This window comes from Sturnus vulgaris, chromosome 8, assembly GCF_052056855.1.
Source record: "Sturnus vulgaris isolate bStuVul1 chromosome 8, bStuVul1.hap1, whole genome shotgun sequence".
NCBI classification, from domain to species: Eukaryota; Metazoa; Chordata; class Aves; order Passeriformes; family Sturnidae; genus Sturnus; species Sturnus vulgaris.
The window spans coordinates 35,495,772-35,521,176 of record NC_142250.1 but is presented as its reverse complement, the minus strand read 5'-3'; the positions used below and the strand labels follow the sequence as shown (position 1 = coordinate 35,521,176).

Genomic DNA, 25,405 nt, shown 5'->3' with positions numbered 1-25,405 from the left:
AAAAAAATCTAGCTGAAGTTAGTGTAAAAAGCATGGAGAAGTCTTTATCTGATGTCTACAAAAAACTGGAAATATCTAAGTTATACCAGAAAGGCCCCTGTGATTTCAACTTTGGAGTCATTGGTGTGGTCGTGCACAAAAGGGAATGTTTTAAGGTTGTTGACTTAAAAGGGATTTCAATCAATTATTGTAATTTCTTTCAGTTCTTCTGTTTCAGTCTTTGAAGAGGTTAGAAATTATGTCTTGGTGAAAAAAAACAAACCTCCAGGGATCAGAGTGGAATTTAAACTCTGTTGGATCTATCCTTTAATCAGCTTCCTATAGTTATTATTCTTAAAAGATACCAGCAAGATGAGCAGTAGTTGTGTGTGAGCTACAAATGTCTAAAGACCTACTACTTTAGCAAAATGTATTTTTAATAACATGAAATGAATCACAAAACTCCACGAATTTGTGTCAATACAGGACTTTTAGAGATTGAAATATCTGCTATGAAAATCACAGAAATCCTTCTGTAGAAACGGGGGTACTTCCTATAAAAATGCAATCAGTAAGGAATATTTAGTACTAAAATTAGTACTTAGTGCTATGGAATATTAATACTTAAATATATATTTAATATAGATACTAATCATATCAGTAAGGGATATTTAATAGACATTGTCATGTTTTTTATTCATCTGTTGTAATGATATTCCTCTCGTTTTTTGCATTGTCTTGTACATGGACTATTCCAAGTGAAAAAGAAGAAATATTAGAAAGATTTGTGATACTTTTTACTGAGATCTCATTATATAGAAACTAAGGGACTGGGCTGAGCCAGTGAGGCCATTTCAGTATTCCACTTGTTTTCCAAATATCTCCCTGAAGTGTCCCCTCTTAGGAGTGAAAATATTCCTCCTGCCAGGTAGATAAATACCAAAGAGTTCTGGTGCAGCCCAAGGCATTGGGCTGGATTTATACCCTTGCAAATGTGAGCAGAATTTAGCCCTGCAGATCAAACCACTGCCAATTAGCAGCACTTGTTTAATTTAATTTGGAAATGTACATTTTTACATGTCCTTCTTCATCAAAATTGAGCACAGGGGCCTCCATGGGGTTTGAAGCCAGGTGAGCTCCCACTAAGAAGTTGAAATATTGAGTTCAGATATGTTTGAGATTTTTTTGCCAGCCTTAAGGGTAGCAAAATTTTGATATTTAGTGTTCTCCCTTCCTTTAAACTCAAGGGTTGAACTTTGCCTCACCCATTTTCCTGTGTCCTGAGTGCTGTGCTCTTTTAGCTTCCATGCAGGTGATGCACACAGGGAACTTTGCCTGCAGGGAAGTGAACAGGCTGGAAATTTGTTCTTCCTTCCCTCTCACAGGAGAGTGCTCCTTGAAGCTTTTCCATTTCCTAGGTGAGGTTAATGGATCCCATTACGTGCTGATCCTACAGGTGTTTTTTCCCTTTGGCATACCCATACCTGCAGTAACAAAATCCTCTTTCACTGGCCCCTGGTGGAAGTGTTTTCTCTGCCCAGGTTCATTTCTTGTTGCTGGATCATCCCAGCCAGGGCTAATGGAAATGGCTCCATTTGTTCCATCTCTCTTTGTCTTCCACAAGCTGGTGGAAAATGGGGAAAGGGTTGCTTTGTTCCCCTCCAATCCCCTTTGCACCTGGATATGGGAATGGTGGAGATTTTTTTCAGATCTGTCCTACTGCCCTCTACCCCATTGCTTCCTCTATACATTCATGATGAGATGGAACACCTCACATTGATCTGGAAGGTTCTCCTCAAAGCCCATCATGGAGAAAAGATGAAATAAATGCAAAATAATTTCAAATACTCAGGAAAATATAAATGCTGTATGGGCTATTGTTTCAGGACATGTAAGGAGAGATAGATACTCAAGAAGTGGAAATTCTGAAGTGAGAGAGCATGGCTATTGATATTTGCTTAACAAACTTCTGCATGATAGAACATCTCTTGGGAAACTTTGTTTTAATCTGGGCCCTTACTAGACCTGGCTTTCCTCTTTTCCACGAGTTCCAAGGCATATTCTGATTTAAATCCCTTGCTGACACACAGCAAGGAGGAAGCAGATTCTTTAGGATACCTCCCCACACAACAGCTCCCCTTTGTCCTGCTCCTTTTGAAAAGTCAAGAACGAATTGAACCCCTCTGCCTGCCTTTCCCCCACCCTGTTCTTATCTTGGATCTTGTGTTGCCATTTCCAATTTTCACAGCTGGAATTTAGAATCACTCTGTGTTTCTGTCTCGCTCAGATTTTAAATTGAATTTACTCAGATAAATAGGTCTGCAAGTGTTACAGGGAAGTGGAGCTTGGGCTGTGACACTGCTGGTGGAAATTCCTGTTTTGTGTAGTGATGAACATGAATGAAAAGAAAGGAGAAATGAGATCAATTTAACCTCTCAGCTATAGATCATTATTTTAGAGGATTTTTATGGAACGATGCCTCACAGGAAAAAAAAGAACAGCTAATTTTGAGTAATTGCCTTTCAGTACACAATTTCACTTTAATTATTGAGTTTTTTGGAGGCAAGGTCTGGGGGAGGAGACCAATTAGAAACATAGAGCACAGAGTAGAAATCATACATAGAAAAATACGGGTTCATTTATGGTTGTAATTTGGAGAAGACATTTTTCTAACCAGTCCCAAAAAATCCCTGCTGTTATCAGTAAATTTTAAAGTAAAATTAAAACCTTTATGTTAGAATTAAAGCAGGGAGGCAATGGGAAGTTGCCTATTTGTGAATGAGAGTGAGAACAAAGGTGATCTGTTAAGACTCAGCGAAGTGACAGTCCCAAATTAAACTAATGACTGGAAATAAGCACTGCTGAGGAGAAATGGGGGAAAATTATCCATGGGAAGGACCATCAGGTGGGCTTCTTCCAGGTACTACTGAAAAAGAGCCTCAGTACTTACTGGGTTTTAATTCCCTCCAGGAGCAATTAGATATTCTGCACTGAACATTGAGTACATCAGTAGTAATTAAGGTGAGATAAAATATTTAAGTGGAAACAGAGTGGTTTTTTTTCCTGAGCAATAGCACCAGATGTCTGTGAGGAGCTCAAAGTGACACCAGGAGATGCAGCAAATGTGAACATTCCTGTTTGCCTCCCTGGGGATGAGCTGCTCCATGGACCTGTTGTAGGAGTGGTCCAGGCATCCCTGGGTGAGCTTAGGAAATATTTGCTATTGAGAGGCCAATTCCTGTGCTGTGGGATCTGGGAGAAGTTATCCTAGCTCTGCTGCAAGTGAGGAAGAGTTTATTTGATGTTTTGCTTTCATGTGTTAGATCCAGTGGCCAAGGAGGGGTGCATCACACTTTATTTTGTGCTGTTTTAGAAATAAACACCCATTTCTGCTGCCAAGGAAAAGCTGGTTTTATTGGCTCCCCTCTATTGACAGCCTCTCTGGTAGCAAATATATTATCAGAGATATCTAAAACAGCTATTTATTTATTTTCTCTTCCTGTCCTCATTCCCATTTCAAGCTTGTTCCATACTCTGGAAGCTCTTGCTGATTTTCCTGGTCTGATTCAATCTCTGCAGTGCTCAGATTTTGAAGATTTCTCTGGAGTTTGTGCTCAGTGCAAGGGCAGGGTTGGCAGAAGCTTTGGCATTCACGTGCAGCTGTTATTGCAGGAGTCCAGCATCAGAACACTCCCTCTTCCCCAAATTTCTGGGGTCCAAGGATGCATCTGGAATGCCACAATCTGGATTAGTGAATTAATTGTTAGGTATTAATTAATTGTATCTGTGTACAGGGTCTCTGTTCAAACCAGCTGATATTTCTGGTGGAAATATGGGTTTAGGAAGAGAAATTGGCCCATGCACCCAAACCCCAACCTGCTTTGCTCCTGTGCTGCAGTTTTGCTTCCACCTCTGGTGAACTGGAGCAGCATTTTTGGGAGCTTTGTGAAAATCCAGGTGATGGTGATGCCTTAAGTTTTAGCTTTTATATTTGCCAGACTCTGTCCTGCACTGTGTGTGACTCTGAACTCCACACAAAGTGTTCCAAGTTCTCCTCCCAGCTCAGGCACACCAAACAATCCTTTGCCAGCCCCACAACCAAGGACATTGCTGCAGGTTCAGGCAAAAAAAAAAGCAAATTGAGGAGAGCAAACTGTGAGGATGGGACTGCAGAACCTGGAGCTGGGATTGGACAATGAACCCCAATATGGGAATGGACCAAAATTTATAAAAGTGAAAACTCATGATCCATTGTCCATCCTGGGTGTAGCCATGGCCAGGCTCTTACACTGCCCAAGGTGAATCCTTGGAAGGTTTTTAATAAATCCCTGCTTTATTCCTTTAACTCTGCCCAGCCTGTGTTCCAGGCAGCCTCTTTGGGCATCACTGGGAGGCACCCAAATGAAAAGCAAGGTTTGTGGATGTGCATGGGTGAGGATTCCTCAGGGATCCCTCTGGCTGTCCAGGGCTGCAGTTCCCTGATGGAATTGGGGTGGATGAGCAGGACTGGGTCAGGCTGATAGGATTCAGCAGCTCCTTCATTCGTTCCCCTGGTGCACCCCATAATTAAAGTGTTCCACAGCTGCTGCCCTTTGATGGTGCTGAAGGTCTGTGCTTCCCTGTGGATCCCTCATTACCATTAATGAGGTTTTGGGCTGCACATCAAAAGCAGGCCAGTGGCAGCAAGGCTGATTTTACACTGCACAAGTGAATATTTGCATCTTAGAGGGTGTCTGAGAGCTGCTGGGCTCAGTGGGTTTGGGTCTTAAAGGGTTTTCTGAGGAGCCTTCTTATGTTGTCATCTGCTTTTGTTTGATTTTTGAGCTGTCACAGAAAAAATATTTATTTAACTACTTTATAAACATGTAGTTAAGTAAATAAAACAGTGAAAATCTCTTAAAGACATGTTGGGAAAGTACTAATCACTTGTGCCATTTGCTGCCTTAAGTATTTGTTTCAATCACTTTTCTCCTTTTTGAAAAATGATCTCAAGGAAGCAGAACATAAGGTCACCCTCATTTTGATCATTCAAAGGCTGAACTGGAGTCTCCACATGTGAAAATAAACACCCTCCAGAGGTTTCTACACACTGCTCCAGAACACAGCCAGGTATGCCATGCAAACAGCATCCATTGAAGGGAAAAACACTTTTTCCAGCACCTCTCCAGATTTAAAAAAAAAAAAAAAAAATTAAAAAAAAAAAAAGATTAAAAAAAGACAAAAGGTCGGGATGAAATGGGAAAGAAATCAGAAATAGAGTGTGGGAAAGGACACTTTAGTTAACTGAGTTCTCTTTTTTTTCTTGTAGACGTCTTGCAGCATCTTGTAGCTGCAGAGTTGTTCAGTGTTAGATAATCAAACCATCAGTAGTTAGCACAGAATCTCCTGACCCCTCTCAGTCGCTTTTCAGCTGTTCAGACCTCACTTTGCATTTCTCAGACCGGCAGCTTAGAGCCATTAAACTCCGGAGTCAGCAGAACGATCTGGAATTACCTCTGTTACAATTTGAGGAAAATGAAATTATCTTTCAGATGTAAACAGTTTCTAATTAAACTCTGAAGCTGTTTATGTTTCTGAACCAGTCTGAGCTGAGCTCGGCACAAAGACAGACTTCCTTGTTGTCTTTTTCTTTTTTTAATAAAGTTGATATACTGATGTCATAAATTACTTGTGACAGAGCTAGGTCTGTTGTGCCAGCAGTGCAACTGCTTTTTTTTTTTTTAACCAAAAAAAACCCAAAAAAAACCTTAAGCAACATATCCCTCTGCCCCAGTAATTTAGCACATTGCATTCTGGTCCTTCCTTTAGTAGGAAACAGCCACGAGATTACAGAATAGATTTATGTCAGTCTTTCCCTTCCCTCCAAGTAGCCCCACGTCTGAAGTGCATTTGGCCTTCTTTTTTTTTTTTTTTTTTTGTTAATAATTTCCATGCCTGGCAGATATTTTTAATTTTTGTGATAAATAAGATCTGCGTTGAAGAATTAGTAGCATTGCTTGAAATCCATTTAATTTTTCCCAGTCCTTTGCAGGAATGGGTCACTGTTAACAATTAGCACACAGAACTATGGGGTAAAGAAAAAAAGAAAATTGCTTTTTATTTAGTTTAGTCTTTCCTATTTCAGTAGATGTGCTGTTAGAAGGGAAAATATTTGGCTTTGCTGGTGTATTCTCAAGGAGAACTGGCACAGATTGACAGCTTGACTTTGCTGTAAGTGAAGCTGACAAGGAGAGAGGTGACTTCTCAAATGAAAACACATTTTACTCCTGGTGTGATTATTTATAGCAGATACTTAAGGACAAGCAGGGGTTTCTGCCATGAGATGTATCCACTTTTCCTGGCCTGGATGCTGGGATGAGAGAGCTCAGCTGCCTTTTGTCTTGTTGCTGTAATATCCATAGGAAATATAGCTGTGAGAGGGACATTTTTCTCCTGCAGTGCTGCTATTGCCATGACCCATGGGAACAAATCATATGAGGACATTTCCCTTTATCTTGGCTTTCTGTTTCATCAAAAAAAAAAAAAAAAGAAAAAAAGAAAACAAACCCCGAACTTTCCAACCTGCAGGGATAAATCTTCAGCACAGTGCATGGAGAATTAAGCACCCAGTGTCCAGTTTTAATTGGTGTTAATGAATTCCAAATTCCTGGCTTAAAAATGGAAACATACCTTAAAGGGCAAATCCTTAAGGTCACATGAAAGCTCCTTTTTGAACATTTGTGCCCAGGAGCACTTGAAGGAATTGATGTGGACTTGCAAGGCTGAATCCCTGCAATTAACTGGAGCCCACACTGCATTTGCCATGGGAATCACAGAGCCCTTTGTGCCTGGCACAGATGTGCAAAATGTTGAAAATTTTACCCTGGCAATTCCATCCTGCAATTCCTTCTTGGTCTTCTCTAATGTCAAAGCCTGTCCCAAAGTGCTGGGCACGTTTTACTGGGGGGTTCTGGTGGCAGCAGTGCAAGGAGGCCCCACTTGAGCCTTTGCAAATGAATGATGCAGCCCCAGTGATGGATTTAGATAAGAAACCACCAGTTTTAGAGTAAAGGCACTAAAAATGAAGAGTTAAAATAAATTTGGTGTCCTGGAGAGCCTTTCTGTCTGCATCTTATAGCATGGAAATTGTGTTCATCTCCACCCCTGACACTCTCCTGACAGCCAGCCACCACCAGGTGAGAAATCCAGAGTTAGGAAGAAAACTCCCATGGATTTCAATAAAGCCAGGATTTCATCAGGATCCATATGGGTGGTTTTTTAGATTTGTTAAAAGCCTTTCATTCCTGTGAGTGAAAGTTTTAATTTGCTCATTAAGGATCTCTAATGGATTCATCTTGTCCTCATGGCTTGAAATAATGAAATAAATACAATGTGGCTGCTAATTTTATTTTCCTCCAGCTCTGTGAAAAAGAAAGGGGAAGGTAGAAAAAGTGATTCCTTGTTATATTTGGGATTTTTAAAAGAATTTCATTTCCACTCATCTGAGGTGGTTTAGGTGACATGGGATAAAGAGATTTTATCTCATAATAGAAGAATGGAAAGTGGGAATGCTGGGGAAATTCAGACTGACTTCTGGCACTGTTTCTCCTCACTTATCTTTCCTTTGGATCTTCCCAAAGAACAAAAAAATCGAGCCGTGCTGCTTGCAAGCCAGATCCTCCTGTCTTGGAGTCCTGATTCATTAAGAGCCCAGGTAGAACAGATGTTAAGTGAAATCAATACGAGCCTGCCCCCCAGGTATTTATGATTCCCAGCTTTTTGCAGGGCTCAGATTCTTTTCTCCAGCAGCCACATCTCACCAAGTGACGTCTCCATGCACTCCATTCTCTGCTCCTGCTCTTCCCAGTGGAGCAGCTTCTCCCCGTGCTCCATCCACACCCTTGGGGTTTGTCTGGGCCACGAGCTGGACTCGAGGATTCTTGTGGGTCCCTTTTAATTCGGGATTTTCTATGAAATCCCTTCTCCCTAGCCTGGCTTTCTCCTGGTTGGGTTTAGCTCTCTTTGGTGTCCACTTCCCTTAACGTGGTGTCATTTGATCTGTTCTGTCCAGGCTCATCCTCACCCAAATCCATCTCCTGAGCCTAAGTGTCCTTTTTATGACAGGCCTTTCAGTGAATCTGATTCCCAAAGTCAGATTTTATTCTTTTTTAAATCCTTGTCTGCTCCTGGCCCATTTAAAAAAATCAATTCCAAGGTTTTTTCAAGGGAGATAATTAGAATGTAACTGCCTGGAACAAAAGCAGATTGTAAAATCATGTTGGGATCTAACCAAAGCACCTTTTCCCTAATCAGAAATCAGCAGGGAGCTGATCTTCAGCTATGGTTTGGACCATTTGTCTTTATTTGCTCGTCACATGCTGAGAATGTTGTGTTTTGTGTGACAAATTTGAACTCAGGGCACTCTGGTTGTGCTCCTTATCCAGATTTTCCTTCACTGCTGGGAGCTGCTGGCAGGCACATCCCTCTTTTCCTTAGCCTGGGACCAGACCTGACCCAGCCTTTTCATCCCTCCCTCTGCTCTGTCTTTGCTTTTTGACTTTTCCTGTAGTCAGCATTGGATTAGCATCAAATTCTAAGCAGTAGATTGTGAAACCTGAACTCTCAGCAATCCAGCAAATTTTTATTAATGAGGTAGTGGTCTAAAAGGAAACAGAGCAAAAGATGAGCCAGAGGCAAATTCAAACTGATTATAACTCCTTTCCTTGGCTGTCTGGTTTCCAGCAGGAAGAACAGTTGTCTGAGTTCAATTCCCATGGAGCTTTTGCAATGCAGATAACTCCAGCACAGAGTCAGGATCCTGTCAGGGGTGATAAATTGGTTTAGTATTGCTTCACCCCCAGAACACAAAGGGAAGTCACAACAGGCCTCTCCTCCAAGAAGAAACTTCTCTGACCATCTATTTGTCAAAGGGAAAGTAACTGCTAATAATGTTTTATTTGGCAGTTTTGTGACTGCCACAACAGTCTATGCTGTATAAAGCCATTAAGTGTTGTTCCCTTGCAGAATGGATTCTTGGGAACCATCCAGGCATTTGGAACCATCCAGGCATTTGTTCTGTCACTGCTTTGTGCCCTGAAGTCCCACATCCAGCCTTATAAATCTGCCTTTTTGAATATTCCAGGTAGTTACAATTTCACCTTCTGTGTAATGGGAGAGGTCAAGCCTCAGCTGGGGCCCTGTCAATCCAATCCAGGCACCTGGGGGAGATTGCTGGAATTCATTCTGGGAATCTGCACTATCCCCAGGGAAAAATTAAAACAAACTTTAAGGCATTTGTGTGCAAAGCTTAAACATTGACTTGGAAAGGCTTTCCTTCCAATAAGCCTGGAAATTCCACTGTAGCACAACAAGCCATCCAAGCAGACATCAATTAAATTAACCACCAGTGTGATATATTCCCAGTTATTTATTGGAAGAGTTAGAAGCCACCATGGAGTGTGTGTGACAAAAGCTGTAGGAGAAATCTGGGCTTGTTTTGAAGTCACTGACCATGAGCTCAGACAGGAGAGCTTTGATGTCATCTCTAACTACATGGCCCAATTCTGTGCTCTACTTTATTAATGATCTGGGGATTAAAACTCCAAAAGAGGAACAAGGGAGTGAAAAATAGGCTAGAAAAATAAGTATGGGTTGTCAGACATCCTCTGCCTTTTGAAGCAAACTTCCCATTTAAATATTTCATCTGTAGGTAAAACCACTCCACATTTTTAGCTAAATCCTTCCAAACCACCTGAAAAAGATTTGCCCCATCAGCTCTGGGACTGATAATTTGGGCAAAGCTCTGTCAGGTTCTGCTTCCAAGACCCCAAAGGCTCCTCCAGCTTCTCCCCTCCTCCTAATTTTCCAAATTTGCTGTTTGCAAAAGCTTTAGGTGTAAAACAGTCTGCAGGTACCTTTAAGCTCCTCCTTTATTGTGCTGGTGACGTCAAAAAACTGCATTTGTGCCTTTTTCCCTCAAAAGTACTTAGAAATTAAGACATTGTTTAAATAATGGATTAAAAAGTCCTCTCGTATTATGGCACTTGTCTAATTAATAGATTAAAAAGTCCTTCCACTTTATGGCACTTGTCTAATTTTAAACAATTGCTACTAAAATGTGAGGTGTAGGAAATAACGTGTAGTGACAGAACTTGATACATGAAGGGATCTGTAGTATTTGAGCACCTATTTCAATATCAAAGAAAACTGGATTTTATCTCCTGCTTGACACCTAATTCTGTGAAGTTCTTTATGCTTACTAATTCATTAACATACTTGCTGTACAGAAGAGCTGGAAGTGTCAAAAAATGTCATCTCATAGCAAATTCACTTTTATTCTGGTAGGCTCATCTCTCTTAGGAGCCCATGAAAAGTTGTTTTCAAAAGCTGGAGAGCAGTAATAATGTCGAGAAGGTTAAAACCAAGGGAGATGCTTTTGAGTGCAAAAGAATTACGTCAATTAGATCAGGAGTTAGAGGAGGATGGAAAATTGTCACAGTTCCTTGAAATCAACACCTCCCTGGGTTTAGAAATATCCATGCTGCTTGAGTTTCTGCCTTCTAGAGGTTTATTCTTGGGTTGCTCCCTCCAGTGCTGTCATTTTTTCCATGGAAAAATTATTTACACCTGTATTAACAAAAACAACCCTATCCCTGTTCTTTAATTTAATCTCCCCCCCCCCCCCCTCATTTTTATGTTTTTGTGTGAAACTGGGATATGCAACAGAAAACTCAGATTTCTGTGTCAGGCATTCTGTAGAGTCTGAACAAGGGGGAGGCTCCAACTCACATCTCCATATTCCAATAAAAGGGCCTGCATTGCTCATCCCCCCCAGCTGAGAGCCAAAAATTAGGAATTTTGGAGATTAAGGAGAGTAAATATTCATATTTTTGAATCTCAAAGGGTCCTTGGGTCGAGACAGACACAAGGTCACCGTGGTGGTCAGTTCAGACAAGGTGTTCTCATGGAAAGTGTTGGAAATTCAGGTGTTGGAGTAGAGAAACTTCTGACTCAGCACCCCTCTTGTCTTTGAGCACCTTCATGCTCCTAAAAAGCACAGCTGGTGCCAGAGATTTTTCCAGATATGGCCCCTCAGGTTTGGGTTTTCAGGAATTCTGGGCAAAGTTCAGTCCAAGTTTTCTGCACCTTTGGAAATTAGCTAGCCAGCAGTTGTTTCCCTAAGCATGCTCAAAGAAAAAAAAAAATCTCTTTTAAAATTAATATAATCTCCAATTATCATATTACCTCAGGGAGGGAGGTCTGGTGGTACTAAACTGAGCTCTTTGGGGCTCTCGTGCATTTTAATTGAGTGAATAATTGTAAAACACTTCAGGGTCTTTTGGTAAAAAGCTCTGTATAAACATTGCCATAATGCTGAATAATCAGGTTGTGATGTGAACTGGAAGAAATGAACCCTATAAATGGATGTGTATATGCATATTGTGTGTGTGTGTGTACACCAATATTTGGGACAGAACAATGCAGTTCCTTTAGAAAAATCCTGCAGCTCTTGAATAAGAAGTGAGATTGGATAGTGATAATCATAATAATCAAAATGTTTTGAAGGTATGGTGAGCCTGTAGTTTATCCTCCTGTGCAATGGATGGAGAACTCCCAGAATTGCTGTGTTAGCCCTTCAGCTTGTTGGGACACAGACAAACCTGTGGCGTTTCATGGTGGAGGAGCCCAGGGGAGGTGGAGCTGAGTTCTGAGATGTGGACAGACAGGAATTGGAGGACCCAGAGGAGTTCCACCTTTCCTGAGGAGGTGCTGCAAAGCTGCTGGGGGGATTTGGCTCTCCTGCAGTGCCTCTCCAGGTGTATTCCAGATGGAGCAGTGGGGAGGACAGCAATGGGAACATCCCAGTAGGCTGAGCAGTGGCACCAGAGCTGGGTGTGCAGCTGCTCTGCTGTGACCCTGCACAGCCCCTCGTCTCTGCTCACTGCTCTGGCTCTCTCATCTCCTCTGCCTGTCATTTTCTGGGGCACTGGCTCAGTTCCTGTGCTTGAACTCTCCTGTCATCCAGCCCCTGAGGAAGGGGAATTCCTCTGAAATGGAGATGACAGAGATGAGCTTCTATATTTCATTAAAAAAAAAAAAAAAAAAAAAGAAAGAAAGAAAAGAAAAGAAGCCTGTGCTGGGCAGCGAGGTGCTGGTACAAAGAATCCTCTCTTGTTAAATGGGACTTGACAGAGTGCTGATGCCACTTCACTTAGTTAATGGAAGGAGCCATCTAATACAGGCTAAATGCAGAACTGCCTAAAGGAACCTGGCATTTGGAAGGCTGGAGTGCTTGAAAAATAAATGAATGGGACAAGCCCAGGCTCTGTTTCCCAAGGAATCGATTACCAGGGATCCTCTGACTACTGTGAAGGTCTTATTTGCAGGAGCAGGCAAAGCTATTTTTGTTGGAAACTGGGATATTTGTTGCTGGGGATTAAACACATCTTTTAAGCACCAAGGAGACACCAAGGAATGCTGTGGATTCAGGAGGGGCAGAAAGGCTGAAATATTTTTCCTTGCTGTAAAGCCTGAGGAGACTGATGGCAGTGCTGGGAACAATTTGAGTTCTGTAGAGTTGTACTCACAGCCAGAGCAGTTTGACAAAATGATCCATTGTGTATTAAATCTACAGATTCAGACAGTGTAAAAAATGTATGGGACACAGCGTTTTAGAATAAGAGTTAGGCTGGACTAAAGTTTCCTTTCTCTTTCCAACTGTAAAAAAAAAAAAAAAGGATCTGTAACAGAAAATGTCTGGAGTGAAGATGAATGGAGTTTAAAGACTGCTGATGGATCTTTTACCTCTGGAATGTTCTCTCATGGCATTTATGAGCTGGTTTTCCAACAGAATAAGTGTCTGAGCTACCACAGGAAGCACAAACATCCCTGTTTAGATATCACTGAAATCTTGGAGACAGGTCAAGGACTGACTTTACTGTGGACACCCCATTCCCTTCTCCCACCCTGAGGCAGCTCCTTCCAGGTGAGATCAGAAGCCTCTTTACAGGGTAGTGGGAGGAAGCTCCTGCATTTGTTCAGAGGATGAATTCCTTTCACATCACCATTCCTTTGCCATTTTTCACGAGCTCCAGATCCACTCAAACATTGGTTTGAGCACCCCTGACATCTGATATCTGTGACTTCCCATCTGCCAGTGATTTCACCCTTCTGATGAAACAGCTTTAAAATTGCAAAGACAGACAAAATACAGCCTGAAATCACAACAATCAAGTGCTGTGGCTGTTACTGGAACTTTATTGGTCAAAAAAATGAAGACTGGTTTTGTATCAGAATATCACATTAAAGATCAATGAAGATTTCAATGAAATACCAATTGGCACCAATTGATGTAGGATCTTCTCTTGCCTGGTGTGGTTACCCTGAAGTTTCTCTGTTTCCACCAGCTGGATTTATCTCTGGGTTTTTATTGCTTTATTTGGGGATTACTTGGTAAAGAAGAAGCATTTCAGGAAATGTCATCATGTGCCATGTGCTGTACTGATGTCAGCTGAGGAAATCAGCATCAGGAGCAGGAAAAGCCAGAAGATGAATGGATCTCTGAGTTCAAAATAGGAAACAGCTTGAAGTTCCTTTTTTGGGGGGGGAAACATAAAGCTCATTCATCAGCAGTGACACGATTTCACCTCTGGCACAGAGAGAGGACTCTGCCCTGCTGCTGATGGACAGACACACCTCACATCCATGCTGATGGCCCTGGGAATCCAGGGATGCCAAGGAACAGCCCTAAAACATTGACAGCTTTGACTGGTGAGCTGCTCTCGTGATCTGTGTGTGGCTGAGACTGTCACATGGAAATCTGCATTAATTGTGCTCCAGAATGAATTTCATTCCCTGTGAGTTGTGTGTCTCATGTCTCACCCCAGTGGATATCAAAGTAAACCTGTTCCTGAATGGATTTCATTCCCTGTGAGTTGTGTGTCTCATGTCTCACCCCAGTGGATATCAAAGTAAATCTGTGCCACTGAAGAGCAGGATCTTGCCTGGATGGTGCACTATTCATTTATTCACACTTTGATATGAGGGCTGTGTCTGATCAAGCCCTCATCAGGATTTATCAGTCAGATGTATCTGGGTTTTTTTGTTTTTTCCTGCTGTTTGGCAGGAATGTGCACCCATCTACTTGTTCACAGTCACGTACACAGAATTTTGTGATGTTTCTTCCCAGTGGCACTGAGGGTAGGACAGAAGTTTGTGGTGTCCTGTTAAGAACATCTCCAATTGCTCAATATTAAATGGTCAGTAGTTTTCCAAAAGCCTTTATTTTCTGTTCCATTACTCTGAGTACCTTCCCTGTCCTCCCTTGGGGCCCAGCTAACAGCCTGGCTCCTACCTCCTGCTATTCTGAAATTTCTTTATTTATCTTAGACTCTGTCATTTTGCTGAAACATTGATATTTTCCAGCAATCTGCTTATTACATGGAGATGCCTATTAGCTTTCTGAAGTCATATGTCAGTGAAACTCAAAACTGTTTACTTTAACTTGACAAGCCCTATAGTGATATTGGAAAATTATTTTCTTCTTCAGACTCATGTTTATGTTCTTTTCCAATGAGCTGGCTGTTTTATTGCAAAAGAAACTGTAAAAGAGGTAATTTTAACTAGGCACAAAATATATTCTGTTCTGTAATGTATCCATAACCTTCAAGAAGATCCTAATTAACTTCCTTATGTCAGCATAGGAAGCTCTATTGCATTTGTAGTTGCCAAACATTTCTTTCTTTTTAATAGAAATTATCCTTTCTAAGACCTACGGGCATCATCATTCCCAAAACAAGCTTTTCATTTGAGGATATCAGAAACACCAGGAGATTAATGGAAGTCTGAAGTTCAGCAGTGCAGAATTTCTATCTGTTATCTTGCTTGTCTGCAAGGATAACAATCCTAATAACACGTGGGTGACACAAAGCACTCAGTGAGTAAAGTGAAATTGCCAGGCTGGCTCCTGAGCTGCTGAAATGTTGAGTTACTGCTGGACCAGGCAGTGACAAAGGTACAGAGCCAGGGGAGAAGCTGCTCTACGATGTGTTTGTGGCACAGGTTCAATGTAATTCAACGTGGACGTTGAGATATTTGGGAAAATTGTTCCCTGTGAAGGTGGAGAGAGCCTGGCACAGCCACAGGAAGGGTCCATGGCCAGGCTGACAGGGCTTGGGGCACCCTGGGATAGTGGGAGGTGCCCCTGGAGCTGGGATGAAATGCTCTCCAAGTCCTTTTCCAACCCAAACCATTCCATGGCTCTGGTTCAGGACATCTCAGCACAGAGCAGCCCGTGGGACACAGAGCTGTGCTCCCCTGTGTCACTTGGTGTCACTTGGTGTCACTTGGTGTCTCCTCTGCCAGGCACACTGCAGGCATTCATCAGCAGAAACTGAATTAAGTTCTGCCAGAGAAAAACACCAATTATCTGCTGATATTTGTACTGCACAGGATGGATTTGTTTGCACTGTCTGGGTGTTTTGCAAAAGCAGTGGGAGCTGTTATGTGTCTGCACAGCAGGGCCCAATCCTGCAGTCTGCAGTGGGAATTCCAAACAGGAATATTTCCAGCACAGTGCCCTTACAGTCCTGCTGGTTTAAAATAAGAATTGTCTTTGCTTTAATCATGCAGTTCCCAAGCTCAGCTTTGATGAATTGCAGAAGCAGGCTCTTATCAAGTAACAGTGGTTCTTTTTCTTTTATTCTTTTTTTTTTTCCTGAAAGGAGCAGAGAGTTTGCCATTCTGCAGAGCAAGATAAATGATTTTGCCATTTGAGGCTAAATTTTCCAAGAAGGATTAGGATCTTTTGCAGACCTGCAAATGCAGGACACTACTTGCAAACCCAGCATTTCTTTAGGCTCACAATCATAATTTGCATTATAACTCCATGTGCAAAAGAGGGAGAAGGAATTTCAAATGTGAACACTTCCAATCCCTAACAGCAGCCATAAAACGAAGAGAAAAAGTGAAAATTCCCTTACTCATAGTCAGAAATTATTGTTAATGTATTGGTCTCGATTTCACAGTGAATTGCTGTATCTCAATTCTGTGTGATAAAAACTGAACACAATCTTCTTGTTAAGGCACAGATGTGCTAAAATGTCACCAGTGTGCCAGGAGAGAGAGGTTTTCATCTCATATAACAACCCTCCTTTTGTCTCCATGTGTTCTTTCTCCAGTTATCCATTCCCCATGGTCTTCAGTAGCTGCAGTAGAAAGGACCTGGAAAACAGCCTGGAGAAAGGAGTGGGAATGTGTCTCTTTAATCTGCCTGAAGTCAAGGAGTCCTTTGGTGGCCAGAAGTGTGGCAATGGCTATGTGGAAGATGGAGAGGAGTGTGACTGTGGGGAGCCTGAGGTAAGACACCACCTGGGACTTCCTGCCTGCAGGTTTTGGACAGTGGAGGGTTGGTTTGGTGTGTTTGGTGTAAAACAGAATTATCCCTTCTCTGCTTCCATCCCATCAGCTGAAACCTCAGGAGTGCAGGGAGTCTCGAGTGTATTCGAGTTGCTGGAGTTCAGGCAGGGCTTGGATTAAGAATGTGCTCAGTTCATCCTTAGAGAGCAAAGCCTGGCTTGTCCAGCAGACTGGCCATGACCTCGTGTTCCCACAAGTCCCTTTCAGCCTTAGCTAAGCAGCTAAACTCCAGAGAAGTTTGAGAACTTGGCTCGAATTTCTCCAGAAAACGTGTGTTAGTTGAAGGTTTGTTTCCATCAATGAGAAGCCACTCATATATTTATATTTATATTTATGTCAGTATAACCATAGAAACTGGGCAATCATTGAATGGTTTGAGTTGGAGGGGACCATAAAGATCATCTCATTCCCCCCTGCCATGGGCAGGGACACCTTTCACTATCCCAGGGTGCTCCAAGCCCTGTCCAGCCTTTGGACACTGCCAGGGATGGAGCATCCATAGCTTCTTTGGGCATCCTGTGCCAGGGCCTCACTATCCATATATATATATCACTATAGAAATAGAAATATTAATATTGGCCGGGTATTTTTCATTGCAGCTTCAGTTTTTAGGTACAAGACCTTTCCCTCCTTCACTGTAGGATTTTTCTTTCTCTCCAGCCAATTACCTCCCAACAGAAAGAGCCTTCACTGCCTCCCAAACAGATTGCTGCTGCTTCAAAGATTGTTCCATTCAGTTTAGTGAATGTGTCACAGGACTCCTCAGATCAGCAGGAGATAGGCAAAACCTGGGGGTCAGATAATATCCAAGCTGGCATCCTTATCCCTTGAACATCCTGTCCTCATTGGCTTTATTGAACTTCTCTCTGATTATCTGAATTAAAGGCAGCAGCAGATGAAGGATTTGTTTCCTGTGATAAATAGGGACCTACAGACAAAAGAGATGGGGGCAGTTAAAACAGCAAGATACTGCAGCCTGCTGCCTATGGAGTGCACTGGATTTGTCCAAGCCGTGAGGATTTCCTGACAGTTCACTCCCTCCCGAGGGTAGCAGGGTTGGAGGAAGCAGCCTTATCTCCTTGTTTAAAGTCAATAGAGTGCAAGCAGCTTGCAAATGTCTTTCTAACCCAGTTATCTTTCTTGTTTTAATTTCTGAAAGCTAGTGATACCTTTTCAAGTCAAAGCCACTTAGTGTCAGCAAGCAGTGGCTTGATTTGCCTCTTCTTTCTGTCTTTTTGCCTTTTTAGTTATAGTGGAAAAACTGCAGCTTGGGTGCAATTAAATTTATTTGGGATTTACTGCTCTAATCTGAGTGGTTCCAGAAAACCTGTGTGATTAGTTACTAATTCACTTCCCAATCATTTATACCAGCTGAGTTCTGTCCATAGTGTTGCAGTATCCCCAGAATGAGTGATATTAGGGTTAAATTCTTCTGTGAGGGTGGGCAGGGCTGGCACAGGGTGCCCAGATTTGCTGTGGCTGCCCCTGGATCCCTGGCAGTGCCCAAGGCCAGGTTGGACATTGGGGTTGGAGCAGCCTGGGACAGTGGGAGGTGTCCCTGCCATGGCTGGGGTGGCACTCGATGATTTTTGGTCTCTTCAAACCCAAGCCATTCTATGATTTTATGATTCTAACACTTTTAGATTATATGGCCAAAAATGCCTGATGTGATGCAGGGTCTGTGGAAGGAGGGTTAATGTGGATTATAGATGGAAAAATAAAAGAATTAAGGGAAATAAAAACTCTTAGTCTTTGAAAAATGAAAATGTGTCTTTTATAACCAACTGCAAGGGGGGAACAGAAAACTACAAATTGCTAACTCAGAAGTCAGACAAATTACTTCCAAATGTAATTAGGAGCAAGTGCCCAAAGAGCTGTGACATGCCAGGGACGAGTCAACACGGCTTTTGTGCCAGGAACTCTTGTCTTACAAAATCTTGTCTTACAAAATCTTGTCTTAGAAATCCATCCCAGTGCTCTGAAGGGTTTAACAAGTGGAAGGAAAGGGACAGGGCTGTCACTGCAGCCTATGAGGAGTTCAGAGAGGCTTTGGACCAAACCTTTCACCAAAGCTTCTCTGGGAGATTGAGCAGCTGTAAAGGAGAGAAAACTGTTTGGGTTACAGGATTAGAAATACAACCAGGTGTAAATCATCCATTTGGTGCAGTGGAAGGAGATCTGCTGTGCTGAATCCACGAGATATGTCCTGGGGACTACAGCACTCAGCATTTTCATAAAGAGCCTGGGAAGAGGAATAGTCTTTAATTTGCTGATGATATTAGTTAGGCTGCTGGAGATGAAAGCTGGCTGTGAAGGACTGCAGAGAAACCTTCTGAGGCTGCTGGAACAGGCATTAAGATGAGAAATGGGACTCACTGAGGAGTGATACACATTCCAAAAACACAAAGAAGATGATGGACTCTGAGCTGACTCTGACCATGGAGGAACAAGACTTCATATTGCAATAAATAGTCTCATGAAAATGTCAGCCCAGTGCTCAGGAGTGGTCTAAAAGGTAAATAGGCTGTTAGAAAGTACTAGGGGAGAAATAGGGAAACAAAACAAAGCACCAGCAGACCTCTATAAATCTGCTGCGCCTGAAACTGCTTGTGCAGGTTTTCCCTACCCCTCCCTGATCCCAGGGAGGATAAAGCAGAGTGAAAAAAGATTGAGAGAAAAGCAATAAGGTGGTTCAAAGTTTCAAAAGGGCGCTGGCTGAAAAGAAGAAAATGAAGGAAAATGCAACATAAGCTGATAAAATCGTGAGGGGAATGGAAAGGGTGAGTGAGGAGAAATTGTTCCCCATGAGAAATGAGCAGATGAAGTTAGAAAATGGCAAGTTTCAGACAAGCAGAAGGAGCTGCTCCCCTGACTGTGTTGGTCACCTGTGAGTTCCTTTACTCTGACTCTTACAGGTGCTAAAAATGTCCCTGGAGCCGAGGGAAGGCAGGAGACTGGGAAGGTGTTATTGTCCCTAAACATCTTCTGCTGGCTGCTCTCAGGGGGACACAGGGACAGAGGAGTTATGGGCTGACCCAGGGGGGTGTGTCTTGTGTTCTTAAAAAAGAGAGGGTGAAAAGCAGGTGTCCTGTCCACAGGACAGGGCCTGACATCACGTAGGGAGTGCTGGAATTGTTCTGGGGTTGGGCTGCTCTGGTTCCTCTAAAGAGCCAGGAGAGCCATGGTGAGAAACTTCCTCCTATCATTGCTGTTGTTATCAATAATAACTAATAATAATAATCATCATCATAATAATAATCTCCAGTACAGGAGTAATTTCAGGTGGCAGCCTCCATCCTCCAAAAGCCTGGTGACCCTTTCTTGGTTTTTTTTTTTTTTGCTTGTTTATGTTAAAATCATTCCTGACAATTTGATAGCCCAGGCACAAAAACTATTTACCAAGCTCATTCCCTGCAATGAGCAATAAGTGAGATAGCAATTGGAAATTTCAGAGGAGAAGAGCTGTGTGTTTATCCCAGTCTGCCTGTGGAATGCTGAATGCTGCTGTGGAGCCAGAGGATGGGGGTATTGCAGCTGCCTGTTCAGAAGGACCTTAATGGGACTGACACTCTGCTCTGCTTATCTCCGATTGTTTTTCAGGTGAATTTATAAAACGTGCTTCTGTGCAGAGGAATGTTACTCCTGACATGCAGCAGCTGCACAGGAATATTTCTGTAGCCTGCTGCCTTCCAGTGATCAGAAATAGGAGCAGGAAGTTGTTCCTCTGCTTCAGAGCACAGTTGGCTTTGTACATCCAGGAAGATATTAATAAAACACAGTGAAATGCTGAGAATCCTGGTTTTTGCTGGTCAGTCAGTCCCTCCCTTCCAGCTGGGAAGCTTTGAGAAGCCAGTGAAATAACAAGAGGCTGTGAACATCTCTCCAACCCACTCGTTCCCCCTGTGCTCCCTGTATGGTTCGCCATCCCTTGCTAAGTCAAACAGACTTAACACAGCTGAAGAGCAATTTTATCTGCTGCTATTTTCTGCGAGAGAGATGAGATTCCAGCTCAGCTGGTGTAACTTGCAGCTTGTGGGCATTATCTTGGAAAAACAAATCCATTCTTTTCTGAGGCTCCTTACAAGCTCGTTGTACTGACAATAAAGTTTGCAGGAGCCCACACACGGCACCATCTAATCCACAAGTGTGAAATTGGGCTGTATCAGTGAGTGAGGCTGCAATTCATGTTCATTCCGTATCTCAGAGCTCTATTACTGCTGTACTCTGATAAGGGATTACATGGAATCCTGTCCTTGTCTTCCTCTGTGGCAGCCCCAGCCTCCATCCAAACAGGAGCCTGGCCAGCAGCTATCACAAAATAGAGCTGTAGTCGTGATGCTCTGCAACTGCAGAGCAGCTCCTGGATCTCTCTGGAGGCAGTGGAATCATTCCACTGATTCCTGTGGAAATAAAACACCCCTGGGCTCCATCAGGATCGGTGTCAGCACGCTTGGGTTGTTTGTGATATTTGGGATTAGATCCATAGCTGGAATAAACCAGCCCTCCTCAGCAGCTTCTCTGGATTTACTACACTTACTGGGCTTGTTGAATCTGAGGGCAGACAAGGCTGTTTGGATCAGGTTGTCGAATTTCATGCATAATTCATGATTTCATGCCCAGCTTTTCTTGGCAGAGCTATAGGCAGCCTCTTGATTTACGGCTCATTGTGACTGAACGTTGTCTGCTCTGAATTTACCCTCCCAAATTTATGCAGGAATGTACAAACCGGTGCTGTAATGCAACCACCTGTGCCTTGAACCCGGGAGCAGTGTGTGCACATGGGCTCTGCTGCGAGGACTGCCAGGTGAGCCACGGGAAATGGCTCTTTTCAGGTGGGGAGGGCACAATTCTGCATTTTCCCCCGCTTCAGTGCAGTAAGTAAGGATGGAGGACAAGTAAATTGGTATTGATAAGCATTAAGTCACTTGCATGTCATGTAAGCAGTTGAAAAATTCCCAAAATATAAATTACTGAAGGAGCAGATCAACAGATTTTTTAAATTCTCTCTGTGCTGTTTGTGGCCCCTTCAGTTGCTCATGCAAAACTTATTTTTCATGAACTTTTGTGTGCTTTAATTTTTCTCCTTCTTACATGGCAAGCAGTCATTAAATGCTGAACCCTCTTTTTGGGGGGAAGGTTCTTAAATTATTAATTCTATCAACAGCATTGTATTTTTAATAGCAGATCATCAGCTGTTGTGGTCTCCTAATACTCTATAAAAGCCAACCTGCCACAGGCATTTACCTGCTTGAATTCTCAGACCCTCCCTTGCCCATGGGCTAATAAAGCATCCAGCAAGTTGCCATCGTGTCTGTGGCAACCCACGAGCTTGGAGCAGCAAGGGATCCCCACAGCCAGGAATTGCTTTTTAGCAAAATCAATCTTCATGTCCTTTGCTTTTTACCAAAGGCAATGTGATTAAAATTCAGGGCTGCTCCCAGAGCACACCCAACTTTTGTGGCTGCTGTTGAGAGTGAATGTTCAGATGGGCACATTCCAACATCTGTTCCTAAAAAATATAATTTTCCATGGAAATCAGTACGGGATAGAAACAGTTACACGGACTAGTCTTGTAATTAAGTTTGAGAGATCTTGATGCCCATCACAACAACATTTCCATGTAGGAAATGTAACTCCATAGATTCATTAAGGTTTCAAGATCTATTCAGTCTATCCAAGGTCATTGAATTGAACCTTCCAGCCTGGGAATTGTTGGGCATCTGAATCCACAACCAAGTGAGCTGGTGGCTTCCTGAGCCCTGACACAGCCCAGTGTTCTGTGATCAGCTGCCCTGGGTGGAAAGGTCTCTGGTCTGACTTTTGCCAGTGCTCCAGATCCTCTTTTCCAGAGTTTTTGTGATCAGACACGATGGAGGAGCCACCTGCAAACACCTGTGGTTGCTTTTTTTCCTGAGCCATGTGAGCCATGTGTGCAGCTTCATCTGCCCCTGGTTCCTGCCAAATCCTCCCAGCTTGGCTCAGAGCAGAGCATTCAGAGCTGTGCAATCCCTGCCCTCTGCAGCCAGCTGAGTGGAGAAACCAGATCCTGCCCTGCATGGCTGACCCAGCCACAGCACAGCCCTTGAAGTTGTGTTTGTTTTACAGCTCAAACCAGCGGGGATTTCCTGCCGAGAGTCGAGCAATTCCTGTGACCTGCCCGAGTTCTGCACGGGGGCCAGCCCGCAGTGCCCGGCCAATGTTTACCTGCACGACGGGCACGCGTGCCACGGCGTGGATGGCTACTGCTACAACGGCATCTGCCAGACCCACGAGCAGCAGTGCATCACCCTCTGGGGCCCAGGTGAGTGAGTGCCAGCCTCTGATAGAGGATTGGGCGGGGTGTCCTGGTTTGAAAGACAAGTGTCTGCTAAGAAAGGCGGGAGCCTCTCTTTGAAATGGAGAATGTAAACCCTCTCCCTCCAAATGATGATAGTTTTGAAATTAAGGGGCTCTCAGGCAAAGATATGGGAATAGGAATAACTGTTCTTTACTAGGAAAATTAAAATAGAAATACAGTATTACAGAGAACAAACCCCAAACCCTGACAGAGTGAGAATCCAAGCTGCCCCCGTCAGTCAGTCAGGGTTGGTGCAGTCCCATTCCATGGTGGCTGCATCCTCCTGCAGTGACAGATGTGGTTCTGCTGGAGCAGGGCTCCTGCACAAGGTGCAGTTTTCCTCCAAAGCTGCAGGGATGATGTGCAAGGCTCTGGTTTTCCTCTGGGATCCAGTGGGAAAAGGCTGCTCTGCTGTTCCAAATCTCCCCTTTGATCTGGGTAGGAAATGCTCGGCTCCTGCCCTGGCTGGAGCATCTCCCAATGGGATGATGGAATTTGATCAGCCCTGCCCTGGGACTGCATGGCCATGAACAGGAGAGATCTCCTGGAGGGAGGATGGGCTGTGGGGAAGATAAAGAACATTGCCCCAGCTGCTTTTATCAGATGGCCAATAGTAGAGAATATCTCCCACAGAGATCAGGATCACTGCCCCACCTGGTTTAACAGATGGTGATAGAATACACACCCCTGGTCACATTCTGTATTGCAACCTAAGACAGAGGGGAATAAACATCTGAAGGATGCAGCACCAATCTGTAGCTGTTTGAATTTCTGGGTGATTCATTCCAGCCTTGATTTGCTGTCCTGTTGGTTTCTCGTGTGACGAGGCTCGTGCTGCAACACACTGCAAATGGATAGGGCTTAGACAAATCATTTCCTCCTGACTTTGATATGGCCTGATGTCACCCCACAAAGTGCTGAATGCTCCTGGCAGGTTGAAATCACAGCTTCCTCCTGTGCTCAAAACAGCTCATCTGCAAAACAGATGTGTCTGCTCCATCCCAGCCAGGGCTCAGCTTCTGACACTAACATGAGACTCCTGGATCATTGTGTGTGTTTTATTAGCTGGTGTCACCTGGAAACTGCCTCCTGACAGTGCTTTTAGCAGGGTGTGCACTGAAGCAGAAAGGGATTTTATTCTCCCGTGGGAATTTGCTCCCTTTTTGCAGAAATCTGGTAACATGAGTTCTTGAGTTGTTCTCAGCATCTATCCCAGGAAAGGGATAAAGCTTTCTATAAAGCCCCGTGACCCTTCCACTGCAGTGCAAGTATTAACTCAGCATTTTGCTCTGAATCCAAATCATGTCTCCTTCAGCATCTCTGACCTTCTATCTCAAATTTTAAAAACATTTACCTCTCCTAAGGAGAAGCAGTATTTAGAGATAGGTGTAATTATTTCTTTTAAACTCACTTTTCCCTTTCAATTCAGTATCTCCAACTCTGCTCCAAATCTTCTGTATCAATATAATGGCACACAGATGTTTCCCTTGGTCAAAACCCTCCTCAGAACTCCACTAAAGAATTTATCTGTTTCCTTCCCAGAGAACATGGACTTTTTACAATCTCACTTTAAAAGAGCATTAAAGCATCTCAAGAACCAGCCCCAGTGGTACAGGCAGCAGGTCAGCTTGGCCACGTGGGTGGAAGAACACGTTCAGGAGTTCCAGTTCAAAATGAAACTCCTCACGTGGAACAAACCCCTGCTGTGCTCCCCCAAATCCCACGCGTGTCATGGAGTTGATATGAGCTCACAGAGCCGTGGACAATTATAGCCTCCAGGCTTAGTCAGACTGGGACTTCTAATCCCTGGACACAGACACATTTTCTCTTGTAGAAAGCAAAAAATCTCCTCCTGAACCAGTTTCCCATGCTGTGGAAAGTTACTCGGTCAGGCTGTTCATGGTTTCAGTGGCTGAGAAAAATTCCAATAAAGGTCAGGGAGCTGAATTGTGCAGCTCTTTGCCAGGTCTGCTTCCTAACACAGCAACTCCACCAAAGCCCTGGGCTCCCCTAATTCTGTCCTGTCTTCTTTCTTGGGTCTGTTCAATATGGGCACTGCTGTGCTGGAGGCTCCAGGGTCCAGGCTGTGGGAGTCTGTTTATGAGCAAGATGTTTTGTTGAGAACAGAATCCAAACAGACTTTGACTGGAATACCCTTTGGTTTTGTCTTGGGAAGGCCCAGGGATAAAAATTTTAAATAGGGCAAATGGGACATGACCAAACCTGAACTGAAAATCTTAATTCTTGCCACGTTTTTGAAAGTATAAATTAAAAATAAACACAGAATCCCAGAATGGTTTGGGCTGGAAGGGACATTAGAGATCATCACCGTGCACTAGACCAGGTTTCTTCAAGCCCTGTCCAGCTGGCCTTGGACACTTCAAATAATTCCTATATTCCGGATTTAAAGAGTAGGGATGTGAATATCCACTGCTCTATCACACCTCTGGCTGAAGTAGGAGCTGGCAGATGTGGGGTGGAATAGGAAGAGAAGCTGGGTGGCTCAAGCAGTTAGAAAAATACCATGGTACAGATTAAAAAAACTGCACATCTTTCCAACCTTGCTTGCAGCACAAAGAGAGATTTGACATTCTAAGATGTTGTCTCTGGACTTTGTATCAAAAATATACATTGGAACCTTTTACCAGGTTGTTGTGTCTGATTAGAACTGTTTTTAACAACTGCCTGCCTGTG

The 25,405-nt window shown here is 43.3% G+C and overlaps 1 protein-coding gene across 1 annotated transcript in view; it reads left to right on the top strand.

Annotated features, from left to right (window-relative positions):
• The window catches only part of ADAM12 (ADAM metallopeptidase domain 12), a 174,088-nt gene that overhangs the window by 127,720 nt on the left and 20,963 nt on the right, over window positions 1-25,405 (top strand). Inside the window, exons 12-14 of the mRNA XM_088169446.1 lie at window positions 16,137-16,314; window positions 21,089-21,178; window positions 22,480-22,675. Coding sequence (XP_088025572.1) covers window positions 16,137-16,314; window positions 21,089-21,178; window positions 22,480-22,675 — 464 coding nt within the window. The remainder of the gene's footprint in view (window positions 1-16,136; window positions 16,315-21,088; window positions 21,179-22,479; window positions 22,676-25,405) is intronic.